The 24,501-nt window shown below is 48.3% G+C and overlaps 1 protein-coding gene across 1 annotated transcript in view; it reads left to right on the top strand.

The window, feature by feature from the left end:
- The window catches only part of LOC144595736 (contactin-associated protein-like 5), a 970,382-nt gene that overhangs the window by 725,501 nt on the left and 220,380 nt on the right, over positions 1-24,501 (top strand). The window contains 1 exon segment of the mRNA XM_078403311.1: positions 8,252-8,408. Coding sequence (XP_078259437.1) covers positions 8,252-8,408 — 157 coding nt within the window.

Here is a 24,501-nt window from a genome sequence, read left to right as displayed (position 1 = left end):
TTAATTAACAAAATTAAATTTAGCAGCTGCCTTGGTGGGATTTAAACTCCTGTGTCGGATCAATGATCCGAAGCTCTTGCTGCAAGTCTAGTAAGTTAACCACCGTACCACCAGACCGCCAGGGACTAGGAAGACTTTGCTCGGCTGCTGATTAGCAGAATTCTTTCCCCTTTCCAGTTAATCTGCTCTCTGGACCACCGATGGCAATCCATTTGGACATTTCCCCAATAAAGATAACAATTTTATGATCGCCGTTCCAAACATAGAAGTCGGGTGATTAACAGGAGAAAAATCTCATTACCTCAAAACGCAGCACTTGACATTCAACTCTGAATAGAATTAATCCATGCAAATATCTCATTGATGTGGCATCGCAAGTATATGCATTTGTATTCAGAATGTTGTACGCAGTTATCTCCAGGTAAACACATCCCGGAACCATTTCTAATTCGATTTGTAGCGTTGAGCATCCAGGCTACAATATGCTTCAGTCATTCCAGCTATTCATTTCTTTTAAGATGTTGATTATTTTAAAATCAAATTACTCCACAAAATAAATTAGAAGTAAACTACGGCAAGGGTGGCGTGGCGGCGCAGCGGGGCAGCACGGTGGCGCAGAGCGGTAGAGTTGCTGCCTTGCAGCGCCAGAGACCCGGGTACGATCCCGACTGCCGGTGCTGTCGATATGGGGTTTGTTCGTTCTCCCCGTGACCTGCGTGGGGTTTTCTCAGAGATCTTCGGTTTCCTCCCACACTCAAGGGACGTTCCAGGTGAGACAGAGGTTCACCTGCACCTCCTCCAACCTCATCTATTGTATCCGCTGCTCTGGATGTCAACTTCTTTACATCGGCGAAACCAAACGCAGGCTCGGCGATCGTTTTGCTCAACATCTTCGCTCAGTCTGCCTTAACCAACCTGATCTCCCGGTGGCTGAGCACTTCAACTCCCCCTCCCACTCCCAGTCTGACCTTTCTGTCATGGGCCTCCTCCAGTGCCATAGTGAGGCCCACCGGAAATTGGAGGAACAGCACCTCAGATTTTGCTTGGGCAGCTTGCAGCCCAGCGGTATGAACATTGACTTCTACAACTTTAGATAGTTCCTCTGTCCCTCTCTTCGCCTCCCCCTTCCCAGTTCTCCCCCTATCTTCCTGTCTCCACCTATATCCTTCCTTTGTCCCACCCCCCTGACATCAGTCTGAAGAACGGTCTCGACCCGAAACGTCACCCATTCCTTCTCTCCTGAGATGCTGCCTGACCTGCTGAGTTACTCCAGCATTTTGTGAACAAAGGACGCTCACGTCTGTTGGGATAATTGGTTTGGTATAAATATAACTTGTCCCTTGTGTGTGTAGGGTAGTGTTAATGTGTGGGGATCACTGGTCGGTGCAGACTCGGTGGGATGAAAGGGCCTGTTTCCACGCAGTATCTCTAAACTAAACTAAACTAAATTAAAACTAAACCACTAGTTCGTTTATTTGGATCAATAGTCATTTATTTGTCACATACACATAAATGTGTAGTGAAATGAATATGGTAAGCACTTAAATATCTCTAAATGTAAATAGAAGACCTGCATTTATAAAATGCCTTTCACATTTTTATGTTCCAAAGTCCTTTACATACAAATAAGCATCTTTAAAGTGCAGCTTTTTAAAAATTATTCCTTTGTAAGAAGTGGGCCTCATTCCTCATTATAGACACAAAATGCTGGTGTAACTCAGCAGGTCAGTCAGCATCTCAGGAGAGAAGGAATGGGTGACGTTTCGGGTCGAGACCCTTCTTCAGACTGATGTCAGGGGGGCGGGACAAAGGAAGGATATAGGTGGAGACAGGAAGATAGAGGGAGATATGGGAAGAGGGAGGGGAAGGGAGGGACAGAGGAACTATCTAAAGTTGGAGAAGTCAATGTTCATACCGCTGGGCTGCAAGCTGCCCAAGCGAAATATGAGGTGCTGTTCCTCCAATTTCCGGTGGGCCTCACTAAGGCACTAGGGGAGGCCCATGACAGAAAGGTCAGACTGGGAGTGGGAGGGGGAGTTGAAGTGCTCAGCCACCGGGAGATCAGGTTGGTTAAGGCAGACTGAGCGAAGGTGTTGAGCGAAACGATCGCCGAGCCTGCGTTTGGGTTTGCCGATGTAAATAAGTTAACATCTAGATCTGTGCAGTCTCACAGCAGCAGGAAGGAAGGACCTCCAATATCTCTCCTTCACGCACTTGGGGCGAAGGGGTCTGTCACTGAAGGAGCTACTCAGTGCAGTGACAGTGTCCTGCATGGGGGTGGGAGTCGTTGTCCAGCAGCGATGTTATCTTTGCCATCATCCTCCTCTCTCCCACCGCCTGCACTGTGTCATGACCTTGAGCACTACAGGGTGGCGAATCTGTGGAATTCAATGCCACAGAAGGTTGTGGAGGCCAAGTCAATGGATATTCTTAAGGCAGAGATGGATAGATTCTTGATTAGTACGGGTGTCAGGGGTTATGGGGAGAAGACAGGAGAATGGGGTTGAGAGGGGAAGATAGACCAGCCATGATTGAACGGCAGAGTCGACATGAGGAGCTGAATGGCCTAATTCTGCTCCTAGAACCTATGAACATGAACAGGGTCTTTGATTCCTTTCTCCCTCACGTATTTATCTAATTTTCCCTGAAATCCATCCGTTACTAGTCTTGGCCACTCCATATGGTTGCTAGCTTTATATTTAAACCAACCTCCAGGTGAAGAGGTTTCGCTGAATCCTTTATTGGATAACTAGATTCTTGATTAGCACAGGTGTCAGGGGTTATGGGGAGGCAGCAGGAGAATGGAGTTAGGAGGGAGATAAATCAGCCATGGTTGAGTAGGGCTTGATGGGCCGAATGGCCTATTTCTGCTCCCATCACCTATGATCTTAGGAACAGCAAGCTTCCACAGACAAACGGCCACGGTGGCGCAGCGGTAGATTTGCTGCCTTGCAGCGCTTGCAGCGACGGAGACCCGGGTTCGATCCCGACTAGAGGTCCTTCTGCAGTTGTACAGGGCCCTAGTGAGACGGCACCTGGAGTACTGTGTGCAGTTGTACAGGGCCCTAGTGAGACCCCACCTGGAGCACTGTGTGCAGTTGTACAGGGCCCTAGTGAGACCGCACCTGGAGTACTGTGTGCAATTTTGGTCTCCAAATTTGAGGAAGGATATTCTTGCTATTGAGGGCGTGCAGCGTAGGTTTACTAGGTTAATTCCCAGAATGGCGGGATTGTCACATGTTGAAAGACTGGAGTGACTAGGCTTGTATACACTGGAATTTAGAAGGATGAGAGGGGATCTTATCGAAACGTATAAGATTATTAAGGGGTTGGACACGTTAGAGGCAGGAAACATGTTCCCAATGTTGGGGGAGTCCAGAACCAGGGGCCACAGTTTAAGAATAAGGGGTAGGCCATTTAGAACAGAGATGAGGAAAAACCTTTTCAGTCAGAGAGTTGTGAATCTGTGGAATTCTCTGCCTCAGAGGGCAGTGGAGGCCAATTCTCTGAATGCATTCAAGAGAGAGCTAGATAGAACTCTTAAGGATAGCGGAGTCAGGGGGTATGGGGAGAAGGCAGGAACGGGGTACTGATTGAGAATGATCAGCCATGATCACATTGATCATGCCTGCTCGAAGGGCCGAATGGCCTACTCCTGCACCTATTGTCTATGCCTGTACGGAGTTTGTACGTTCTCCCCGTGACCTACGTGGGTTTTCTCCGATATCTCCGGTTTCCTCCCACACTCCAAAGACGTACCGGTCTGTAGGTTAATTGGCTTGGTGTATGTGTAGATTGTCCCTTGTGTGTGTGTGTGTTAATGTGCGGGGATCGCTGGTCATCGCGGTTTCGGTGGGCCGAAGTGCCTGTTTCCGTGCTGCATCTCTAAACTAAACTGAAATCTGTTTTACTTTCGAGGTAGTTGACAGAGAGATAGACACTGTCAAGCAGAAGAAAATCTCCCTCCTTTCAACATACATCTGCCGTTTCATTAAAAGAACAGCCTGCAGGGAAAATATCAAAGAAAAACTATTATCACAAGGAAGACCGAACATACAAAATAAAAAATATCACTCTTTCAAGATTGCTCTCAAATATACATCAAGACGTATACACGCCTAGACCAAAGAAATCGCTGATCCAACTACATTTGCTGTGATGTGTTTCTCCAGTCCGTTATCCACTAGGGAGAGATTTATCAGAATTTAATTATTTTGTTTTGAGATACAGCGCGGAAACAGCTAACAACATGATGTTCAGGAAGGAACAGCGGATGCCGGTTTAAATCGAAGATAGATTTTAAAAAAGAGCTGGAGTAACTTAGCGGGGCAGGCAGCATCTCTGGAGAGAAGGAATGAATGAATGAATGAATGAATAAATGGGTGACGTTCTACATTTTCCTTGAACCGCGTCTCCTTTGATCTCTCGTTTTCACACCTTACACTGCCTTATGTGTCTGTGCCCGCCCACTCCCCTGACTCTCAGTCCGAAGAAGGGTCTCGACCCGAAACGTCACCCGTTCCTTCTCTCCAGAGATGCTGCCCGTCCCGCTGATGAGTTGCCCCAGCATTTTGTGTCTGTCGTCAGCTAACAATGATCCGTTCCACATCTTCCTTGATCATCGTCTGCTTGGACCAGTCTTTCCCACACCTTTCACCCTTCCACATGCCTCCCTCTCCCCTGACTCTCGGCCCGGAGAAGGTGTCCCGACCCGAAACGTCGCCCCTCGCCTTCTCTCCGGAGATGCTGCCCGTCCCACTGAGATACCACTGGCATTTTGGGTCTACCCTTGTCTGCTGTGACCGAGGCGGGGGGGGGGGGGGGGGGGTGCGGGGGTGGGGGGCGGCGGGTTGGGGGGGCGATGGGGTGGGGTGGGGTGCGAAACGGCGTTGAAACCTTGAAAGCAAAATGCAAGAGCTAAAAAAGGAATCAAAAGTTACAATGACAGTGAGCAAAGATGGGGAAAAAAAAATAGGCTTCGTGGAAAACAATAATTACTGGCTTGGACTTAATGAGCTGAAGGCCCTGTTTCTACACTGTACGTTCTGGATAATTATGGAGCCTCTTGAGAGAATGCAAATGATTGTTTCCGACTGATCGCAGATGATACGTTTTAATTATTTATAACACCAGGTAGCACCGTGAAATGCGGTCGCAAATAATAACGAAAATTAGCCAGTCAAAAAACATAATGCTTTTAACACTCGCATCTCGGTGCCGTTGACGTGACCAAGAGATCACGACGGTATTTTTATTTCCCTCTCTGCTGCCAGGCGGCGGCTTTCCAGTTTCTTGTAATTGGCTGTAAAATAAAATAGTGACTGCGGAAGTTATGCGTGAAAGAAATTCATGACGGCACGCCATTAGCAGCTTGCCCTTGTGGCAAAAACTTCAGTTGGTGGACAAAAGAAAGAAAAACGACTAACGATGCATTTCCTTTCACAACACGGCACGGTGGCGCAGCGGTAGAGTTGCTGCTTTACAGCGAATGCAGCGCCGGAGACTCAGGTTCGATCCTGACTACGGGTGCTGCACTGTAAGGAGTTTGTACGTTCTCCCCGTGACCTGCGTGGGTTTTCTCCGAGATCTTCGGTCTCCTCCCACACTCCAAAGACGTACAGGTATGTAGGTTAATTGGCTGGGTAAATGTTAAAAGAAATTGTCCCTAGTGGGTGTAGGATAGTGTTAATGTACGGGGATCACTGGGCGGCACGGACTTGGAGGGCCGAAAGGGTCTGTTTCCGGCTGTAGATATATGATATGTTATGATAATCCCTATCCGCACGACGAGAGCCTTTCCCCGATGACTGAGAAAGCTGAACATTATCAGCAAGTCTGGGTTCATCGACTCAGAGAGAAAAACGGCGCCCAGTGTCTCGTTTCCAAAGCTTGTCACAATCGGCCTCTGTCAATATTATATCAATATGGCAACTGTTTACCATGTTTATTCATGATTTGGAAGAGGGAATTAGAAGCAAAACACTAGCAAGTTTGCGGATGACACAAAGCTGGGTGGCAGTGTGACCTGTGAAGGGGATGTCAGGAGGTTGCAGGGTGACCTGGACAGGTTGAGCGAGTGGGCAGATGCGTGGCAGATGCAGTATAATATAGATAAATGTGAGGTTATCCACTTTGGCAGCAAAAACAAGGAGGCAGATTATTATCTTAATGGTGTTAGGTTAGGTAAGGGGGAAGTGCAGCGAGACCTGGGTGTCCTTGCACACCAGTCACTGAACGTTGGCGTGCAGGTGAAGCAGGCAGTGAAGAAAGCTAATGGAATGTTGGCCTTCATAACAAGAGGATTTCAGTATAGGAGTAATGCAGTTGTATAGGGGCCTGGTAATTCACTGCCTCAGAAGGCAGTGGAGGCCAATTCTCTGGATGCATTCAAGAGAGAGCTAGATAGAGCTCTTAATGATAGTGTAGTCAGGGGGTATGGGGAGAAGGCAGGAACGGGGTACTGATTGTGGATGATCAGCCATGATCACATTGAATGGCGGTGCTGGCTCGAAGGGCCGAATGGCCTACTCCTGCACCTATTGTCTATTGTCTATTGATTTGGAGAGCATTTTTCTGTGAACTTCTGATTTTGTTTCAGACTTTCAGTGTTCAGTCTTCCCAAACCGAAGCATTCATATGTCTGTTCCCTCCACAGACGCTGCTTGACCTGCTGAATTCCTCCAACATTTTGTGTTTTGTTGCCAGTATTAATTTTTTTTTAAAAAGTTGCCAGAAATTTGTGATGGTACATACCACAATTTATTTATAGGCACAATGGTATTGATGCAGGTCAGTGTAAGTGTGTGGGCATTGGTCAGTTCACTAGGTTCACTAGGTTAATTCCCGGAATGGCGGGACTGTCGTATGTTGAAAGGCTGGAGCGATTGGGCTTGTATACACTGGAATTTAGAAGGATGAGGGGGGAATCTTATTGAAACATATAAGATAATTAGGGGATTGGACACATTAGAGGCAGGAAACATGTTCCCAATGTTGGGGGGAGTCCAGAACAAGGGGCCGCAGTTTAAGAATAAGGGGTAGGCCATTTAGAACGGAGATGAGGAAGAACTTTTTCAGTCAGAGAGTGGTGAAGGTGTGGAATTCTCTGCCTCAGAAGGCAGTGGAGGCCAGTTCGTTGGATGCTTTCAAGAGAGAGCTGGATAGAGCTCTTAAGGATAGCGGAGTGAGGGGTTATGGGGAGAAGGCAGGAACGGGGTACTGATTGAGAGTGATCAGCCATGATCGCATTGAATGGCGGTGCTGGCTCGAAGGGCTGAATGGCCTCCTCCAGCACCTATTGTCTATTGTCTATTGTCTATTGACCTGATGGGCCGTAGGGACTATTTCCCAGCCGCTGTTGATCTGTGACTCTTTGACTCGCTAGGGCGGCACGGTGGCGCACTGGTAGAATTGTTGCCTTACAGCGCCAGAGACCCCGGTTTGATCCTGACCACGGGTGTGGTATGCACATTAGTTTGTACATTATCCTGGTGACCTGTATGGGTTTTCTCCGGGTGCTCCAGTTTCCTCCCACACTCCAAAAAAGGAACAGATTTGTAGGTTAATTGGCTCCGTTAAATAGTCCCTGGTACGATAGTGTTAGTGTACGGGGTGATCGCTGGTCGGCAGGGACTCAGTGGGCCGAAGGGCCAGTTTCCGTGCTGCGTCCCTAAAGTCTAAAGGCTTGATTCAGCCTTGCAAAATTCAAGCCAACTCAGTTGAACTGATGCTAACGAACAGTGAAAGGTCTGGACAGAGTGGGTGTGGAGAGGATGTTTCCACTGGTGGGAGAGTCTAGGACTAGAGGTCATAGCCCCAGGATTAAAGGACGCACCTTCAGAAAGGAGATGAGGAGGAATTTCTTTTGTCAGAGGGTGGTGAATCAGCGGCATTCATTGCCACAGAAGGCTGTGGAGGCTGTCAGTAGGACGTATCACAAAATGCTGGAGTAACTCAGCGGGTCGGGCAGCATCTCTGGAGAGAAGGAATGGGTGACGTTTTCTACTTTGAAGAAGTTCTCTCCTCAAGGCTGTCAGCAGATATTTTTAAGGCAGAGATTGACAAATACTTGATTGGTAAGGGTGGCAGGGGTTACGGGGAGAAGGCAGGAGAATGGGATTGAAACGTGAAAGATAGATCGGCCATGATTGAATGGCTGGAGTAGACTTGATGGTCCAAATGGCCTAGTTCTGCTCCTACAACCAATGGACTTATAATTTGTGGTTAATGCTCATTCTATGTTTTCTTACAGGTGGGAGCCCATTTACCTGGTGGATTGGGAGGACCAATGAGAAACAGACTTACTGGGGAGGTTCATTGCCCGGAGTTCAGAAATGTGCCTGTGGAATGGAGGAGAGTTGCCTGGACAACAAGTACCAGTGTAACTGCGATGCTGACAGAGATGAATGGTACGGTGATCTTCTGAATGCGAATGGATCTCAGTGTTACTCTCCTCTATGTTTCCAGACAAGGATGTTCCTTTCGGAAGGAGATGAGGAGAGATTTCTTTAGTCAGAGGGTGGTGAATCTGTGGAATTCTTTGCCACAGAAGGCTGTGGAGGCCAAGTCGATGGATATTTTTAAGGCAGAGATAGGTAAATTCTTGATTAGTAGTACGGATGTCAGGGGTTATGGGGAGAAGTCAGGAGAATGAGGCTGTGGGGGAGGGATAGATCAGCCACGATTAAATGGCGGAGTAGACTTGATGGGCCGAATGGCCTAATTCTGCTCCTATCACTAGTGAACTTATGAACCTATGAACCTATTGATTCAGTCCTGTCAATGGAATACTCCTACGTTGTGCTCCAGTTCTCTCACTGCCAGAGTGAAAACATAAACCATGATAATGAGCACTGTGACCCCTTATGTCTGCTCTGCAGTTCAATAGTATGCGTGATCCTGTCCATCAAGTCTACATTCCTGCCAAATCCATTGATTCGTGGAGGAAGGAACTGCAGATGCTGGTTTACACCGAAGATAAACACAAACTGCTGGAGTAACTCACCGGGACAGGCAGCATCTCTGGAGAGAAGGAATGGGTGACGTTTCGGGTCTGAAGAAGGGTCTCAACCCGAAATGTCACCCATTCCTTCTCTCCAGAGATGCTGCCTGTCCCACTGAGTTACTCCAGCATTTTGTGTCTATATCCATCGATCGTCCTACTATCCAATAATCATTCAATGCTTGCCTTGACTGTATGCAGTGACTGACCATCCATAATCCTCTTGAAATAGAGAATCCCAAAGATTTGCAATCCTTTGCATAAATATATAGTCCCTTTTCTCAGACTGATTCATCCGATCAATTATAAGTTCATAAGTTATAGGAGCAGAATTTGCCCATTCAGCCCATCAAGTCAACTCGTCATTTCAATCACGGCTGATTTATCTTCCCCTCTCAACCCCATTCTCCTGCCTTCTCCCCATAACCCCTGACACCAATACTAACCAAGTACTAATCTATCTATCCGCACTAGTCTAGCCACCCATTAAAATTATCCATTGACTTGGCCTCCACCGCCTTATGTGGCACGAATCCCACAGATTCACCACCCTCTGACTGAAGAAATTCCTCCTCATCTCCTTCCTAAAGGAACGTCCTTTTGCTTCGAGGCTATGATCTCAGGTCTTAGACTTTCCCACGAGTGGAAACATCATCTCCACGCCCACTCTGTCTCGGTGTCCTGCCCCACCAATGCTCACACCCCAACCCACTACCTCAAGTCCTGAACGGTCTAGCTCACGAAACAGATCTCTCACCATTCTGCCCCATCAATGCCTATCCCTTGGAGCTCCGGTGTTTGTTTTGCGCTCCAAACAATAGACAATAGACAATAGGTGCACGAGGAGGCCATTCGGCCCTTCGAGCCAGCACCGCCATTCAATGTGATCATGGCTGATCATTCTCAATCAGTACCCCGTTCCTGCCTTCTCCCCATACCCCTTGACTCTGCTATCCTTAAGAGCTCTATCTAGCTCTCTCTTGAATGCATTCAGAGAATTGGCCTCCACTGCCTTCTGAGGCAGAGAATTCCACAGATTCACAACTCTCTGGCTGAAAAGGTTTTTCCTCATCTCAGTTCTAAATGGCCTACCCCTTATTCTTAAACTGTGGCCCCTTGTTCTGGACTCCCCCAACATTGGGAACATGTTTCCTGCCTCTAACGTGTCCAACCCCTTAATAATCTTATACGTTTCGATAAGATCTCCTCTCATCCTTCTAAATTCCAGTGCATACAAGCCTAGCCGCTCCAGTCTTTCAACATATGTCAGTCCCGCCATTCCGGAAATTAACCTAGTAAACCTACGCTGCACGCCCTCAACAGCAAGAATATCCTTCCTCAAATTTGGTGACCAAAACTGCACACAGTACTCCAGGTGCGGTCTCACTAGGGCCCTGTCCAACTGCAGAAGGACCTCTTTGCTCCTATACTCAACTCCTCTTCTTATGAAGGCCAACATTCTATTGGATTTCTTCACTGCCTGCTGTACCTGCATGCTTCAAAGACGCACAGGTTTGTGGGTTAATCGTCTTGGTAAAATTGTTTTAAAAGAAAATGGTCCCTCATGTGTGCAGGACAGTGCCAGTGTGCGGGGATCGCTGGTCGGCGTGGAGTCAGTGGGCCTCAGGGCCTGTTTCTGCGCTGTATCTCGAAACCAAACTAAACTAATTGTTTTATGTAGTTCTCGCATGACTGTTCCTCCCCGCCATCAGGCACCTTTCCTTTAATGTTATTTATTTTGTACGCAAGGGGGGAATAGGTCTCGGGGGGGGATGCAGTGCTGTCAGCTTAAATCGCTAACCTCTTCCTCCAGGAAATACTATCTAAAACTGCCATCTACAGGCTGTCATCTCCCTGGCAGTTCACTCTCGGATGTTGCATATGCCTTAGTTATATTCCAAGCCTGTGACTGGCAGCCAAGCAGGGGGGTGGGGGATAGGATTGCCAGCTCCCCGACCGAGATAAATGGTTGCTGGAGACAGTTCTGTCAGGTACATCTTCTGACGGCGTTTGCTTCATCTTGGGCTCCCGACGTGCCAGGATTCTGAGAAGCTCCAATTTAAAACGCAAAACATTTAGATGTCTGCTGTCAGGCAGATCTCTTTCAAACATCAGTCTCAACTCTCATGCCGTTTCAGGTGACAGTCCCCGTAAGCGTGCAGAAGTACTTTTGATAAATCACTGCTGTGCCTTTCCGGAAAAAAAAACCCCACCTCCTGCAACAACTGCTAAATTCTTCCCGGCCGGCCTGTCGGTCGCAATGGAAAGGAGTGTACTTACTCTTCTTAGGTTAGTTTAGTTTAGTTAAGAGATACAGCACGGGAACAGGCCCTTCGGCCCGCCGAGTCCGTGCCGACCGGTGATTGCCCGCGCATTAACACGACCCTACACACGCTCGGGACAATTTAACTTTTATACCAAGCCAATTAACCTGCACGTCTTTGGAGTGTGGGAGGAAACCGAAGATCTCGGGGAAAACCCACGCAGGTCACGGGGAGACCCCGAAAAGGCAGTGCCTGTAGTCGGGATCGAACCCGGGTCACTGGTGCTGTAAGGCAGCACTCTACTGATGCTCCACCGTGCCTCTCTCTCCCTCCCTCCCTCCCTCCCTCCCTCCCTCCCTCCCTCCCTCCCTCCCTCCCTCCCTCCCTCCCTCCCTCCCTCCCTCCCTCCCTCCCTCCCTCCCTCCCTCCCTCCCTCCCTCCCTCCCTCCCTCCCTCCCTCCCTCCCTCCCTCCCTCCCTCCCTCCCTCCCTCCCTCCCTCCCTCCCTCCCTCCCTCCCTCCCTCCCTCCCTCCCTCCCTCCCTCCCTCCCTCCCTCCCTCCCTCCCTCCCTCCCTCCCTCCCTCCCTCCCTCCCTCCCCCCCTCTCCCTCTCTCTCTCTCTCTCTCTCTCCCTCTCTCTCTCTCTCCTCTCTCTCCTCTCTCCCCTCTCCCCCCTCTCCCCTCTCTCCTAAAATTGTGTCCGTGTCTACACCTACACTGTGACTCCTTCGGTCTGCACCCATAGCGTTGATACTCAACATGGAAATAACCCACCAGCAGAAATGAGAACAGTAATACCATGTTATTATTTAGTTTCAATTTATTTTCAGACCAATCAGTCTGTACTCGGTTCTCAACCAGAAATGTCACCCAGCCCATTCCCTCCCCAGATGCTGCCTGATCCACCGAGCTGCTCCATCACTTTGCGTTTTGCTCAGGATTCCAGCATGTGCAGTATCTCTTGTCTCGTTCTTTGGCTTACTTTTAGTTTAGAGATACAGCATTGAAACAGGTCCTCCGGCCCACGAACGACCATTGATCACACGTTTCACACTGGTTCTATGCTATCCCACTTTGGCATCCATTCCTTATACACTCGGGGGAACTTACAGAGGCCGATTATCCTACAAACCCGCCCACCTGAAGAAGGGTCTCGACCAGAAACGTCACCCGTTCCTTCTCTCCAGAGATGCTGCCGGCCCTGCTGAGTTACTCCAGCTTTTTGTGTCTGTCTTTGGTTTAAACCAGCATCTGCAGTTTCTTCTTACGCGCACGTCTTTGAGGTGAGGCAGGAAACCGGAGCACCCGGAGGGAACCCACGCGGTCACAGGGAGGACGCGCAAACTCCACCCGGACGGCGCCGGAAGTCGGGATTGAACCCGCGTTTCTGGCACTATGAGGCGGCAGCTTTACTGTCTGCGCCACCGTGCTGCCCTGATTACTTACTGTGTTGGAGAGAAGAAACAATGGGAACAATAGACAATAGACAATAGACAATAGACAATAGACAATAGACAATAGACAATAGACAATAGACAATAGACAATAGACAATAGACAGACAATAGACAATAGACAATAGACAATAGACAATAGACAATAGACAATAGACAATAGACAATAGACAATAGACAATAGACAATAGACAATAGACAATAGACAATAGACAATAGGTGCAGGAGGAGGCCATTCGGCCCTTCGAGCCAGCAGCACCATTCAATGTGATCATGGCTGATCATTCTCAATCAGTACCCCGTTCCTGCCTTCTCCCCATACCCCCTGACTCCGCTATCCTTAAGAGCTCTATCTAGCTCTCTATTGAATGCATTCAGAGAATTGGCCTCCACTGCCTTCTGAGGCGGAGAATTCCACAGATTCACAACTCTCTGACTGAAAAGGTTTTTCCTCGTCTCAGTTCTAAATGGCCTACCCCTTATTCTTAAACTGTGGCCCCTTGTTCTGGACTCCCCCAACATTGGGAACATGTTTCCTGCCTCTAACGTGTCCAACTCCTTAATAATCTTATACGTTTCGAGTCTCGACCCGAAAGGTCACCGACTCCCTCTCTCCAGAGATGCTGCCCGTCCCGCTGAGTTACTCCGGCATTTCGAGTCTATCTTCGGTGTAAACCAGCATCTGCAGTTCCTTTCCACACGATAGCGTAAATAAGGATTGGAGACCGAGACGGGAAGCTCGGCAAAGATTTCCACTCAACACGTAATTGTGACCGGTCTATAAACTGCCTGGTTAAAAACGTGAAAGCAGACAGTATAAGCTATCGTAACAAGCCAGCGTGTAGAGAAATGGGATTGAACGTTACGGTGGGAAAGGTGAAAGGGTCGGCAGATTAAAGGGAAATGAATCTTCTCAGGTCCATTGGCTTGTAGCCTTGTTGTTTCGTTGCGAGATCTGTACATAAGATTGTGCGAAAATATCCTTTCACTCGCGTAACCTTTGGAATTGTTTAATTCTGGTCATGGATTGATCAGTTGTCAAGTGGCCGCGAACTCTCCTGATTAAATCTCGAGGGAGTGAAACGAGATTTACGTAGGGTTTTGAAGCCGTATCCATTTCAATCAGGCATCCAGACAGGCCTTGTGGCTGTTAATCCATGTAAAACCTCCATGAAATCCCTGGAAATGCAGCGCTGATTTCTCTGAACGTGTAATCTTTAGCGATGCGATGTAGATGGTTGCTGAGATGTAAGAAGAACCAAGGAAGGCCTGGAGAGCGAGAATTTCCTTTCAATAACACTTGGTTCATTCCCAAAGTGGATGAACTCTACAGAGGACGAGGCAAATCGAGTCGTGGAAAACAGGCCCTTCAGCCCAACTTGCCCACACCGGCCAACATGTCCCATCTACACTTGTCCCACCTGCCTGCATTAGGCCCATATCCCTCTAAACCTGTCCTCGCCATACACCTGCCTAAATAGTTCTGAAACGTTGCGATAGTACCTGCCTCAACGACCTCGTTCCATACACCTACCACCCTTTGCGTGAAAAGGTTACCCCCTCGGGTTCCTATTAAATCTTTCCCCCCTCAGCTTAAACCGATGTCCTCTGGTTCACAGTTACCCTTCTCTGGGCAAGAGACTGTGCGTCTGTCTGCCCGATCTATTCCTCGCATGTTTTTGTACACCTCTATAATATCACCCCTCATCCTCCTGTGCTCCAAGGAATAGTCTCCTAGCCTGCTCAACCTCTCCCTAAAGCCCAGGAGTCCTGGAGTCCTGGCAACATCCTGGTAAATCTTCCCTGCACCCTTTCCAGCTTGACAACATCTTTCCTATCTCTGCTTTCAGCCAGACAGCGGGCTGAGATGGTGTGCTATGTACATGGCGATGGTGTGGCTACGTTTTGAGTATAGTGTTCAGTTTGGCTCACCTGCTGAAGGAAGGATGCCATTGAGTCAGAAAGTGTGCAGAGAGGTCAGAAGAGGTGTTTCGACCTGAAACGTCCCCCATTCCTTTTCTCCGGAGATGCTGCCTGACCCGCTGAGTTGCTCCAGCATTGAGTGTCCGTCTTCGGTATACCGAGTGTCTGTCTTCGGTAGTGTGTTGGGCAATCCGAGTGTACGGGGATCGCTGGTCGGCGCGTACTCAGTGGGCCGAAGGGACTGTTTCCGCACTGTATCTCTAAAGACTACGTTGTACATGATCCATATCCCTCCATTCCCTGCAGATCCATGTGCCCGTCTAAAAGTTTCTTAAACACCACTGTAGGTTTTGCCTCCGCCCCCCCCTCCCCCCACCCCTCCCCCCCATCCCCACCTCCACTCCATAGAAGCAGGTTGCAGCCACACACCAACCTCTTTGTAACAAAACTTCTCCTCCCATCACCTTAAGGCTCTGCCCCTCTCATCTTAGGTCTTTGACGTTTCCACCGCGGGAAAAGAGACTCTGATCGCCTACCTTATCTCTGCCTCTCATAATTTTCGACTTGTTACGATAGAAACATAGACACATAGAAAATAGGTGCAGGAGTAGGCCATTCGGCCCTTCGAGCCTGCACCGCCATTCAATATGATCACGGCTGATCATCCAACTCAGTATCCCGTACCTGCCTTCTCTCCATACCCCCTGATCCCTTTAGCCACAAGGGCCACATCTAACTCCCTCTTAAATATAGCCAATGAACTGGCCTCAACTACCTTCTGTGGCAGAGAATTCCACAGATTTAGCACTCTCTGTGTGAAAAAAAACTTTCTCATCTCGGTCCTAAAAGACCTCCCCCTTATCCTTAAACTGTGACCCCTTGTTCTGGACTTCCCCAACATCGTGAACAATCTTCCTGCATCTAGCCTGTCCAACCGATGGTGCAAACAGACGCGATACACATTCAGTAGAAACCGTACTTCGAATTTTGAATTGTGATTCTTATCCCGGGCTGGCAATATGCGGTACGAAACTCCCTTGTATAGAATAATTGGAACTACTGGATCAGGCAGCATTGGGCAACAAGAGCTATTCATAAGTTCATAAGTGTTCGGAGCAGAATTAGACCACTCGGCCCATCAGGTCCACTCCATCATTCAATCATGGCTGACCTATCTCTCCCCCCCTTAACCCCATTCTCCTGCCTTCTCCCCATAGCCCCTGACACCAGTACTAATCAAGAATCTATCGATCTCTGCCTTAAAAATATCCATTGAACCTGGCTTCCACAACCTTCTGTGGCAAAGAGTTCCACAGATTCATCAGCCTCCGAGTAAAGAAATTCCTCCTCGTCTCCTGCCTAAAGGAGCCTCCTTTAATTCTGAGGCTGTGCCCTCTGGTCCTGGACTCTCCCACTAGTGGAAACATCCTCTCCACATCCACTCTATCCAGGCCTGAATTCTGTTGACTCCTTTGACTCTGCTTGCCCTGGGTGTTGGAGAAATACGACCCGAGGAAATGATTGCAATTCTTTCGGTGAATTATCAGAATAAATCTGTGCGTTCTCCACTATATTTAACGTTTACCTCTGCAGTTGGAAAGTGGACAGATTTCTGCTGCCTCTGACAAATGGAATGAGGAGATTGCCGAGTAAAGCTGTCAGCTGTCTTGAATCGTTTTGAGCTTGGCTTCAAATCCCATCGTCGGGTGTTGGCATTGATTTACACTGGAGTGTTTTAGCTAATTTGATCTGACTGTGGCAATGTCAGGAAGTATTCTGCTGAAGCAAATAATGGCAATTTCAACCACTGCTCTCCTTTCATTTTTGACATAGGGTTTGGGGAAAGGGGGCATTGCAACTGAAATGAGATTTAGTTTCGTTGATGTGCAGGAAAGAACTGCAGATGCTGGTTTAAATCGAAGGTAGGCACAAAACGCTGGAGGAACTAGCTGGGACAGGCAGCATCTCTGGAGAGAAGGAATGGGTGACGTTTTGGGTCGAGACCCTTCATCAGACTGATTTAGTTTTGTTTAGTTTAGTTTATTGTCCCGTGTGCCGAGGTACAGTGAAAAGCCTTTTGTTGCCTGCGGCACGGTGGCGCAGCGGTAGAGTTGCTGCCTTACAGCGAATGTAGCGCCGGAGACTCTGGTTCGATCCTGACTATGGGCGCCGTCTGTATGTAGTTTGTACGTTCTCCCCGTGACCTGCGTGGGTTTTCTCCAAGATCTTCGGTTTCCTCCCACACTCCAAAGACGTACAGGTTTGTAGGTTAATGTAAAAAAAAATGTCCGTAGTGGGTGTAGGATAGTGTTAGTGTGCGGGGATCACTGGGCGGCGCGGACCCGGTGGGCCGAAGGGCCTGTTTCTGCGCTGTATCTCTAAATCTAAAAAAATCTAAAAAAAGCAGTCAGCAGAAAGACAACACATGATTACAATCGAGCCGTTCACAGTGTGTAGATGCATGATAAGGGAATAACGTTTTGTGCAAGGTAAAGCCAGCAAAGTCCGATCAAGGATAGCCCGAGGGTCATCAAAGATATAGATAGTAGTTCAGCACTGCTCTCTGGTTGTGGTAGGATGGTTCAGTTGCCTTAAAACAGCTGGGAAGAATCTGTCCCCGAATCTGGTGGTGTGCGTTTTCACACCGGTTTGGAGATGCAGCACGAAAACAAGCCCTTCGTGACACTGAGTCCACACCGACCAGCGATCCCCACACACTTACACTATCCTACACACACTGGGGACAATTTAACTGTGTACCAAGCCAATTAAAAAAGTTGGAGCGTGGGAGGAAACCGAAGGTCTCAGGGAAAATCCGCGCAGGTCACGGGGAGGGACTACGTACAAACTCCGTACAGACAGCACCCGTGGTCAGGATCGAACCCGGCTCTCCATCGCTGTAGGATCGTAGCTCTACTGCTACGCCACCCACTTTAACCCTGAGGCAGTGAAGAAAGCCAATGGAATGTTGGCCTTCATAACAAGAGGAGTTGAGTATAGGAGCAAAGAGGTCCTTCTACAGTTGTACCGGGCCCTGGTGAGACCGCACCTGGAGTATACACTGGGCTTGTATACACTGGAATTTAGAAGGATGAGGGGGGATCTGATTGAAACATATAAGATAATTAGGGGATTGGACACATTAGAGGCAGGAAACAAGTTCCCAATGTTGGGGGAGTCCAGAACAAGGGGCCACAGTTTAAGAATAAGGGGTAGGCCATTTAGAACGGAGATGAGGAAGAACTTTTTCAGTCAGAGAGTGGTGAAGGTGTGGAATTCTCTGCCTCAGAAGGCAGTGGAGGCCAGTTCGTTGGATGCTTTCAAGAGAGAGCTGGATAGAGCTCTTAAGGATAGCGGAGTGAGGGGGTATGGGGAGAAGGCAGGAACGGGGTACTGATTGAGAGTGATCAGCCATGATCGCATTGAATGGCGGTGCTGGCTCGAAGGGCTGAATGGCCTACTCCTGCACCTATTGTCTATTGTCTATTGTCTATTGTCTATTGTCTATTGTCTATTATAAAGGTGGTCTGTTCTTGAGTTACAGTTTACTAATCATATAAAGACAGAGTGAGCTCTCATCTACTAGGGCGGCACGATGGCGCAGTGGTAGAACCCCTGTCTTACAGCAGACAGAGAGCCGGGTTCGATCCTGACCATGGGCGCTGTTTGTACGGAGTTTGTCCATCCCCCTGTGACCTGCGTGGGTTTTCCCCGGGTTTCCTCCCACACTCTAAAGAAGTACAGGTTTGTACGTTAATCGGCTTGGCAAAATTGTCACTTGCCCTCAGAGTGTCGGATAGTGCCCATGTACAGGGTGATCGCTGGTCGGCGTGGACTCGAGGGGCCTGTTTCCATGCCTTATCTCTAAAAGCCTAAAACATATAAAAAACGGGGGTGTTGGCGTAACTCCTTTGGAACCCCCCCCCCCTCCCCCCCGAGCTTTGGTCCAGATGCTGCTGCGAAGGTTGGCACTACCAAAATCACTGTGGCACAGCTGGCAGAGCTGCAGTTTCAAAACATCAGAGATCCCCATTCAATCCTGACCTTGAATGCTGCCTGTGTGAAGTTTGCACGTTCTCCCTTGAAACCCACGTGGGTTTCCCTCAGGTGCAGTGATTTGGAGTTCCAGAGAGTCGTTGTGTGATACAGCACGGAAACAGGCCCTTCAGCCCATGACGACCAAGGTGCCCCAACCAAACTAGTCCCACCTGCCCGCATTTGGCCCATCTCCCTCAAAGCCGTTCCTATCCACATACCAGTGTTATTATTGCGACCGGCACAATTACGAGCTCTGACTCTGAAGGATGAGAGGAGATCTTATCGAAACGTATAAGATTATTAAGGGGTTGGACACGTTAGATGCAGGAAACATGTTCCCAATGTTGGGGGAGTCCAGAACAAGGGGCCACAGTTTAAGAATAAGGGGTAGGCCATTTAGAACTGAGATGAGGAAAAACTTTTTCAGTCAGAGAGTTGTGAATCTGTGGAATTCTCTGCTTCAGAAGGCAGTGGAGGCCAATTCTCTGAATGCATTCAAGAGAGAGCTGGATAGAGCTCTTAAGGATAGCGGAGTCAGGGGGTATGGGGAGAAGGCAGGAACGGGGTACTGATTGAGAATGATCAGCCATGATCACATTGAATGGCGGTGCTGGCTCGAAGGGCCGAATGGCTTCCTCCTGCACCTATTGTCTATTGTCTATTGACAGCTTGTTCCATACACCAGCCGCTCTGAAAATATTGCTCCTCAGGCTCCCATTAAATCTTTCCCCTCTCACACAGAAACATAGAAACTAGGTGCAGAAGGAGGCCATTTGGCCCCCATTCATTGAGATCATGGCCGATCATCCTCAATCAGTAACCTGTTCCTGCCTTCTCCCCATACCCTTTGATTCCACTAGCCCCTAGAGCTCTAGCTAACCTTAGATGATGTCCTCTGGTTCTTGATTCCTCTACGCTGAGTAAAAGACTCTGCCTTCACCCTGTCTATTCCCCTCATGATCTTACACACCTCTATAAAATACACCCCTGAGTCTCCTGCTCTTCGAGGAATAAATTCCAAGCATGCCCGATCTCTCCCCACAGCCTGAGCCCTCAAGTCCTGGCACATCCCAAAGATCTGCGGGTTTGTAGGTTATTTGACCAGTGCAAATTGCCCCTAGTGTGTAGTGAGTATGGCGGTGCTGGCTCGAAGGGCTGAATGGCCTATTCCTGCACCTATTGTCTATTGTCTATTGTCTATTGAGTGGATGTTAAAGTGCGAGAACATTGAACTTGAACAGGTGATCGGTGTTCAGCCAAGGGCCTGTTTCCATGCTGTGTCTTACAATCAATCATACACTGCAGATCACCCTCAGTTATAGTATAAGACAATAACTGCAGATGCTGGTACAAATCGAAGATATTTATTCACAAAATGCTGGAGTAACTCAGCAGGTCAGGCAGCATCTCAGGATAGAAGGAATGGGTGATGTTTCGGGTCGAGACCCTTCTTCAGACTAATGTCAGGTTATGCGGGACAAAGGAAGGATATAGGTGGAGACAGGAAGATAGAGGGAGAACTGGGAAGGGGGGGAGGAAGAGAGGGACAGAGGAACAATCTAAAGTTGGAGAAGTCAATGCTCATACCACTGGGCTGCAAGCTGCCCAGGCGAAATATGAGGTGCTGTTCCTCCAATTTCCGGTGGGCCTCATTATGGCACTGGAGGAGGCCCATGACAGAAAGGTCAGAATGGGAATGGGAGGGGGAGTTGAAGTGCTCGGCCACCGGGAGACCAGTTTGGCCAACGCGGACCGAGTGCAGATGTTGAGCGAAGCGATCGCCGAGTCTGCGCTTGGTTTCGCCGATGTAAATAAATTGACATCTGGAGCAGCGGATGCAATAGATGAGGTTGGAGGAGGTGCAGGTGAACCTCTGTCTCACCTGGAAAGACTGTTTGGGTCCTTGGATGGAGTTGAGGGAGGATTTAAAGGGACAGGTGTTGCATCTCTTGCGGTTGCAGGGGAAAGTGCCCTCAGTTATAGAGTCAGAGAGACATACAGCGTGGAAACGGGCCCTTCAGCCCAACTTGCCCACACCGACCGATATGCCCCAAATGCACTGCTCCCACCTATCTGCATTTGGCCCTTATCCCTTTAAACATATCCTATCCATGTACTTGTCCAAGTGTTTTTAAATGTTGTGGTAATATCTACTCCAGCGGCTTGTTGCAGAAGATAGACACAAAATGCTGGAATAACTCAGCGGGACAGGCAGCATCTCTGGGGAGAAGGAATGGGTGACGTTTCAGGTCGAGATCCTTCTTTAGACTCAAGATCTTACACACCTCTATAAAATACGATATACCTACCACTCTTTGTGTAATAAAGTTGCTCCTCAGGTTCCTATTAAATCTTTCCTCCCCTCACTTAAATCTATGTCCTCTTGTTTTAGATTCCCATAATCTGGGTGAAAGACGCTGTGCATTTGCCCGATCTATTCCCCTCGTGATCTTATACACATGTGTAAGATCACCCCTCATCCTCCTGCGCTCCAGGGAATAAAGGGATAAAGTCATAGCCCGTTCACTTTGGAGATTTCTCTGCGCAGATCTATTGAGAGAGGGGTGGCACGGTGGCGCAGCGGTAGAGTTGCTGCCTTACAGCGCTTGCAGCGCCAGAGACCCGCGTTCGATCCCGACTAAGAAACAGTTAGACGGGTACATGGATAGGACAAGTTTAGAAACATAGAAAATAGATGCAGGAGTAGGCCATTCGGCCCTTCAATATGATCATGGCTGATCATCCAACTCAGTATCCTATACCTGCCTTCTCTCCATACCCCCAGATCCCTTTAGCCTCTGTGCATCTGCCCGATCTGTTCCTCTTACGATTTTGTACACGTGAAGTTTTTTTTGTGCAGTGCTGGACAGAATGGTAACTGGGACCAGAGGGCAGGTTTCAATTACATGCTGGCTGCAATCCAGTTGCAAGCAGTCGTGAACTACATGATTGCAAAGACCTCCGCGTTCCCAGTGGGAGTTCCACTTTGTTCCCCCGTGGCTATTGCTCGCCATCGAATTTCTCCACCACTGTTTCCATCAATTGATATATTTTTCTAAGCTGTTTTGCAAAGGAAGGGCTTCAAAGTTGAGTCTCCATCGATCTGTTTGTGTTTTAAAAAAAAGCTAGCCCGGTCCTCGATGTGTCATTCTTTCAGCCAGCACAGCTCAAAAGCACCAAAGCGATACTTCACAAAGATATGCTTAAACGCAGCGCAATAAATCATTCGCTCTGTGTTTTTGATGGTAGAATCATAGACGTTTGTACTCTGGAAGGAGGTCATTTGATGTGTAGGAACTGCAGATGCTGGCTTAAACCGAAGATGGGACACAAAATGCCGGAGTGACTCAGGGGGTGGGGCGGCATCTCTTGGAGAAAAGGAATAGGTGACGTCTCGGGTCGAGACCCTTCTTCAGACCGAGAGTCGGGGGAAAGAGAAACGAGAGATATAGACGGCGGTATCGAACAAATGAATGAAAGAGATGCTGCCTGACCCGCTGAGTTACTCCAGCATTTTGCGTCCGTCCTCCATTTTAAAATCATTTTCCATTTTTGATACCTCCAATGTCCTTGACTCCAAATCCTTTTCACAGAGATAATTCCCGTGATGCACTTTTATTTTATTGGCAATTTGTTCACACCTAAGTACTTACAAAAGCATTTTCAATACATTACAGATGGTGAGAAGTCTTAGTGGTTAATCTCATTTTATTTGCTGGCACGGAGCGTCACATCCATTCGAAGGGGAAGATGACTTCAGTCTGTGCAATCTGCAAGCAGTAGTTGAAATGAAATTCAAAAGTCTCCCAACAATGTATTATTCAGGAACTTACATTTGAGAAAGACAGGGCACAGGAGCTGAATGGTGCATTGACTGAATTGCTAATTAATCGAAACGGGTCTACCCATCCCGAAATATGGTTCATTGAGATCAAACCTGAGTAGCTTCTCCATTTCCATTTCCATTTGGATCCTGAGAAGGAGGATTTTAAGACACAATGCTTACTAACCAAACCCAATTTCTTCATCTCCCACATAGTGTGGGGAGAGGTGGAGCTCGTTTGATTTGTGCCAGTTGAGTTTAGCTTAATTTAGTTTAGTCTAGCTTGGAGATACAGGAGCAGAACCATGCCATTTGGCCCACCGAGTCCGCACCGAATCCAGCGATCCCCGCACGTTGACACTACCCTGCGCACACAAGGGACAATTTTCAAATTAAAATCAAACCAATTAAGCTACAAACCTGTACGTCGTTGGAGTGTGGTCGGAAACCGAAGATGTCGGAGATAACCCACACAGATCAGGGGGAGAACGTACAAACTCTGTGCAGCCAAGCACCCCGTGGTCAGGATCGAACCCGGGCCTCTGCCGCTGTAAGGCAGTAGCTCTACCGCTGTGCCACATAGCTGATGGGCTGTTGGATCATTCGGCTATCTGAACAACTCATAACCTGATCTAATAATCAGACCATAACATACAATGAAGATAGGCACAAAAAAAGCTGGACTAACTCAGCGGATCAGACAGCATCTCTGGAGAGAAGGAATCGGTGGAATTTAGAAGATTGAGGGGGGATCTTATAGAAACTTACAAAATTCTTAAGGGGTTGGACAGGCTAGATGCAGGAAGATTGTTCCCGATGTTGGGGAAGTCCAGAACAAGGGGTCACAGTTTAAGGATAAGGGGGAAGTCTTTTAGGACCGAGATGAGAACGTTTTTTTTCACACAGAGAGTGGTGAATCTGTGGAATTCTCTGCCACAGAAGGTGGTTGAGGCCAGTTCATTGGCTATATTTAAGAGGGAGTTAGATGTGGCCCTTGTGGCTAAAGGGATCAGGGGGTATGGAGAGAAGGCAGGTACGGGATACTGAGTTGGATGATCAGCCATGATCATATTGAATGGCGGTGCAGGCTCGAAGGGCCGAATGGCCTATTCCTGCACCTATTTTCTATGTTTCTATGTTTCTATGTAATGTTTCGGGTTGACACTCTCCTTCAGACTGAGAGTCAGGGGAAAGGGAAACGAGATATTGACGGCAATACAGAGAGATATAGAACAATTGAACGAAAGATATGGAAAAAGGTAACAATGATAAAAGAAACAGGCCATTGTTAGCTGTGGTCTAGGTGAAAACGAGTTACATATCATATCATATCATATATATATACGGCCGGAAACAGGCCTTTTCGGCCCTCCAAGTCCGTGCCGCCCAGTGATCCCCGTACATTAACACTATCCTACACCCACTAAATTTTTACATTTACATTTACATTTACCCAGCCAATTAACCTACATACCTTAGTTACGGACAATGAGACTCAACAAGAGTACAAGGACTTGGGTGGGGGAGGGACATAGAGAGAGAGAGAGGATGAAAGGGTTATTGAAGTTAGAGAAATCAATAGTCATACCGCTGGGTTGTAAGCTGCCCAAGCGAAATATGTAGTACTGATCCTCCAATTTGCGCTGGGCCTCACTCTGACAGTAGAGGAGGCCCAGGACAGAAAGGTCAGTGTGGGAATGTGAAGAGGAATTAAAGTGTTTGGTAGCCGGGAGATCAGATCGGCCCAGGCGGACTAAGCGAAGGTCTTCAACGAAACGATCGCCCAGTCTATGTTTGGTCTCGCCGATATATCATTGCCTTTATCTCTCGTTTCCATTTCCCCTGGCTCTCAGTCTAGAGGAGGGTCTCGTCCCGAAACGTCACCCGTTCCTTCTCTCCAGAGATGCTGCCTGACCCGCTCAGTTACTCCAGCTTTTCGTGTCTGTCTTCGGTTTAAACCAGCACCATCAGTTCCTTCCTGCACTTAACATACACTGCGC

This window comes from Rhinoraja longicauda, chromosome 8 (assembly GCF_053455715.1).
Source record: "Rhinoraja longicauda isolate Sanriku21f chromosome 8, sRhiLon1.1, whole genome shotgun sequence".
NCBI lineage: Eukaryota > Metazoa > Chordata > Chondrichthyes > Rajiformes > Arhynchobatidae > Rhinoraja > Rhinoraja longicauda.
This window is presented reverse-complemented; position numbering and strand designations above follow the sequence as displayed.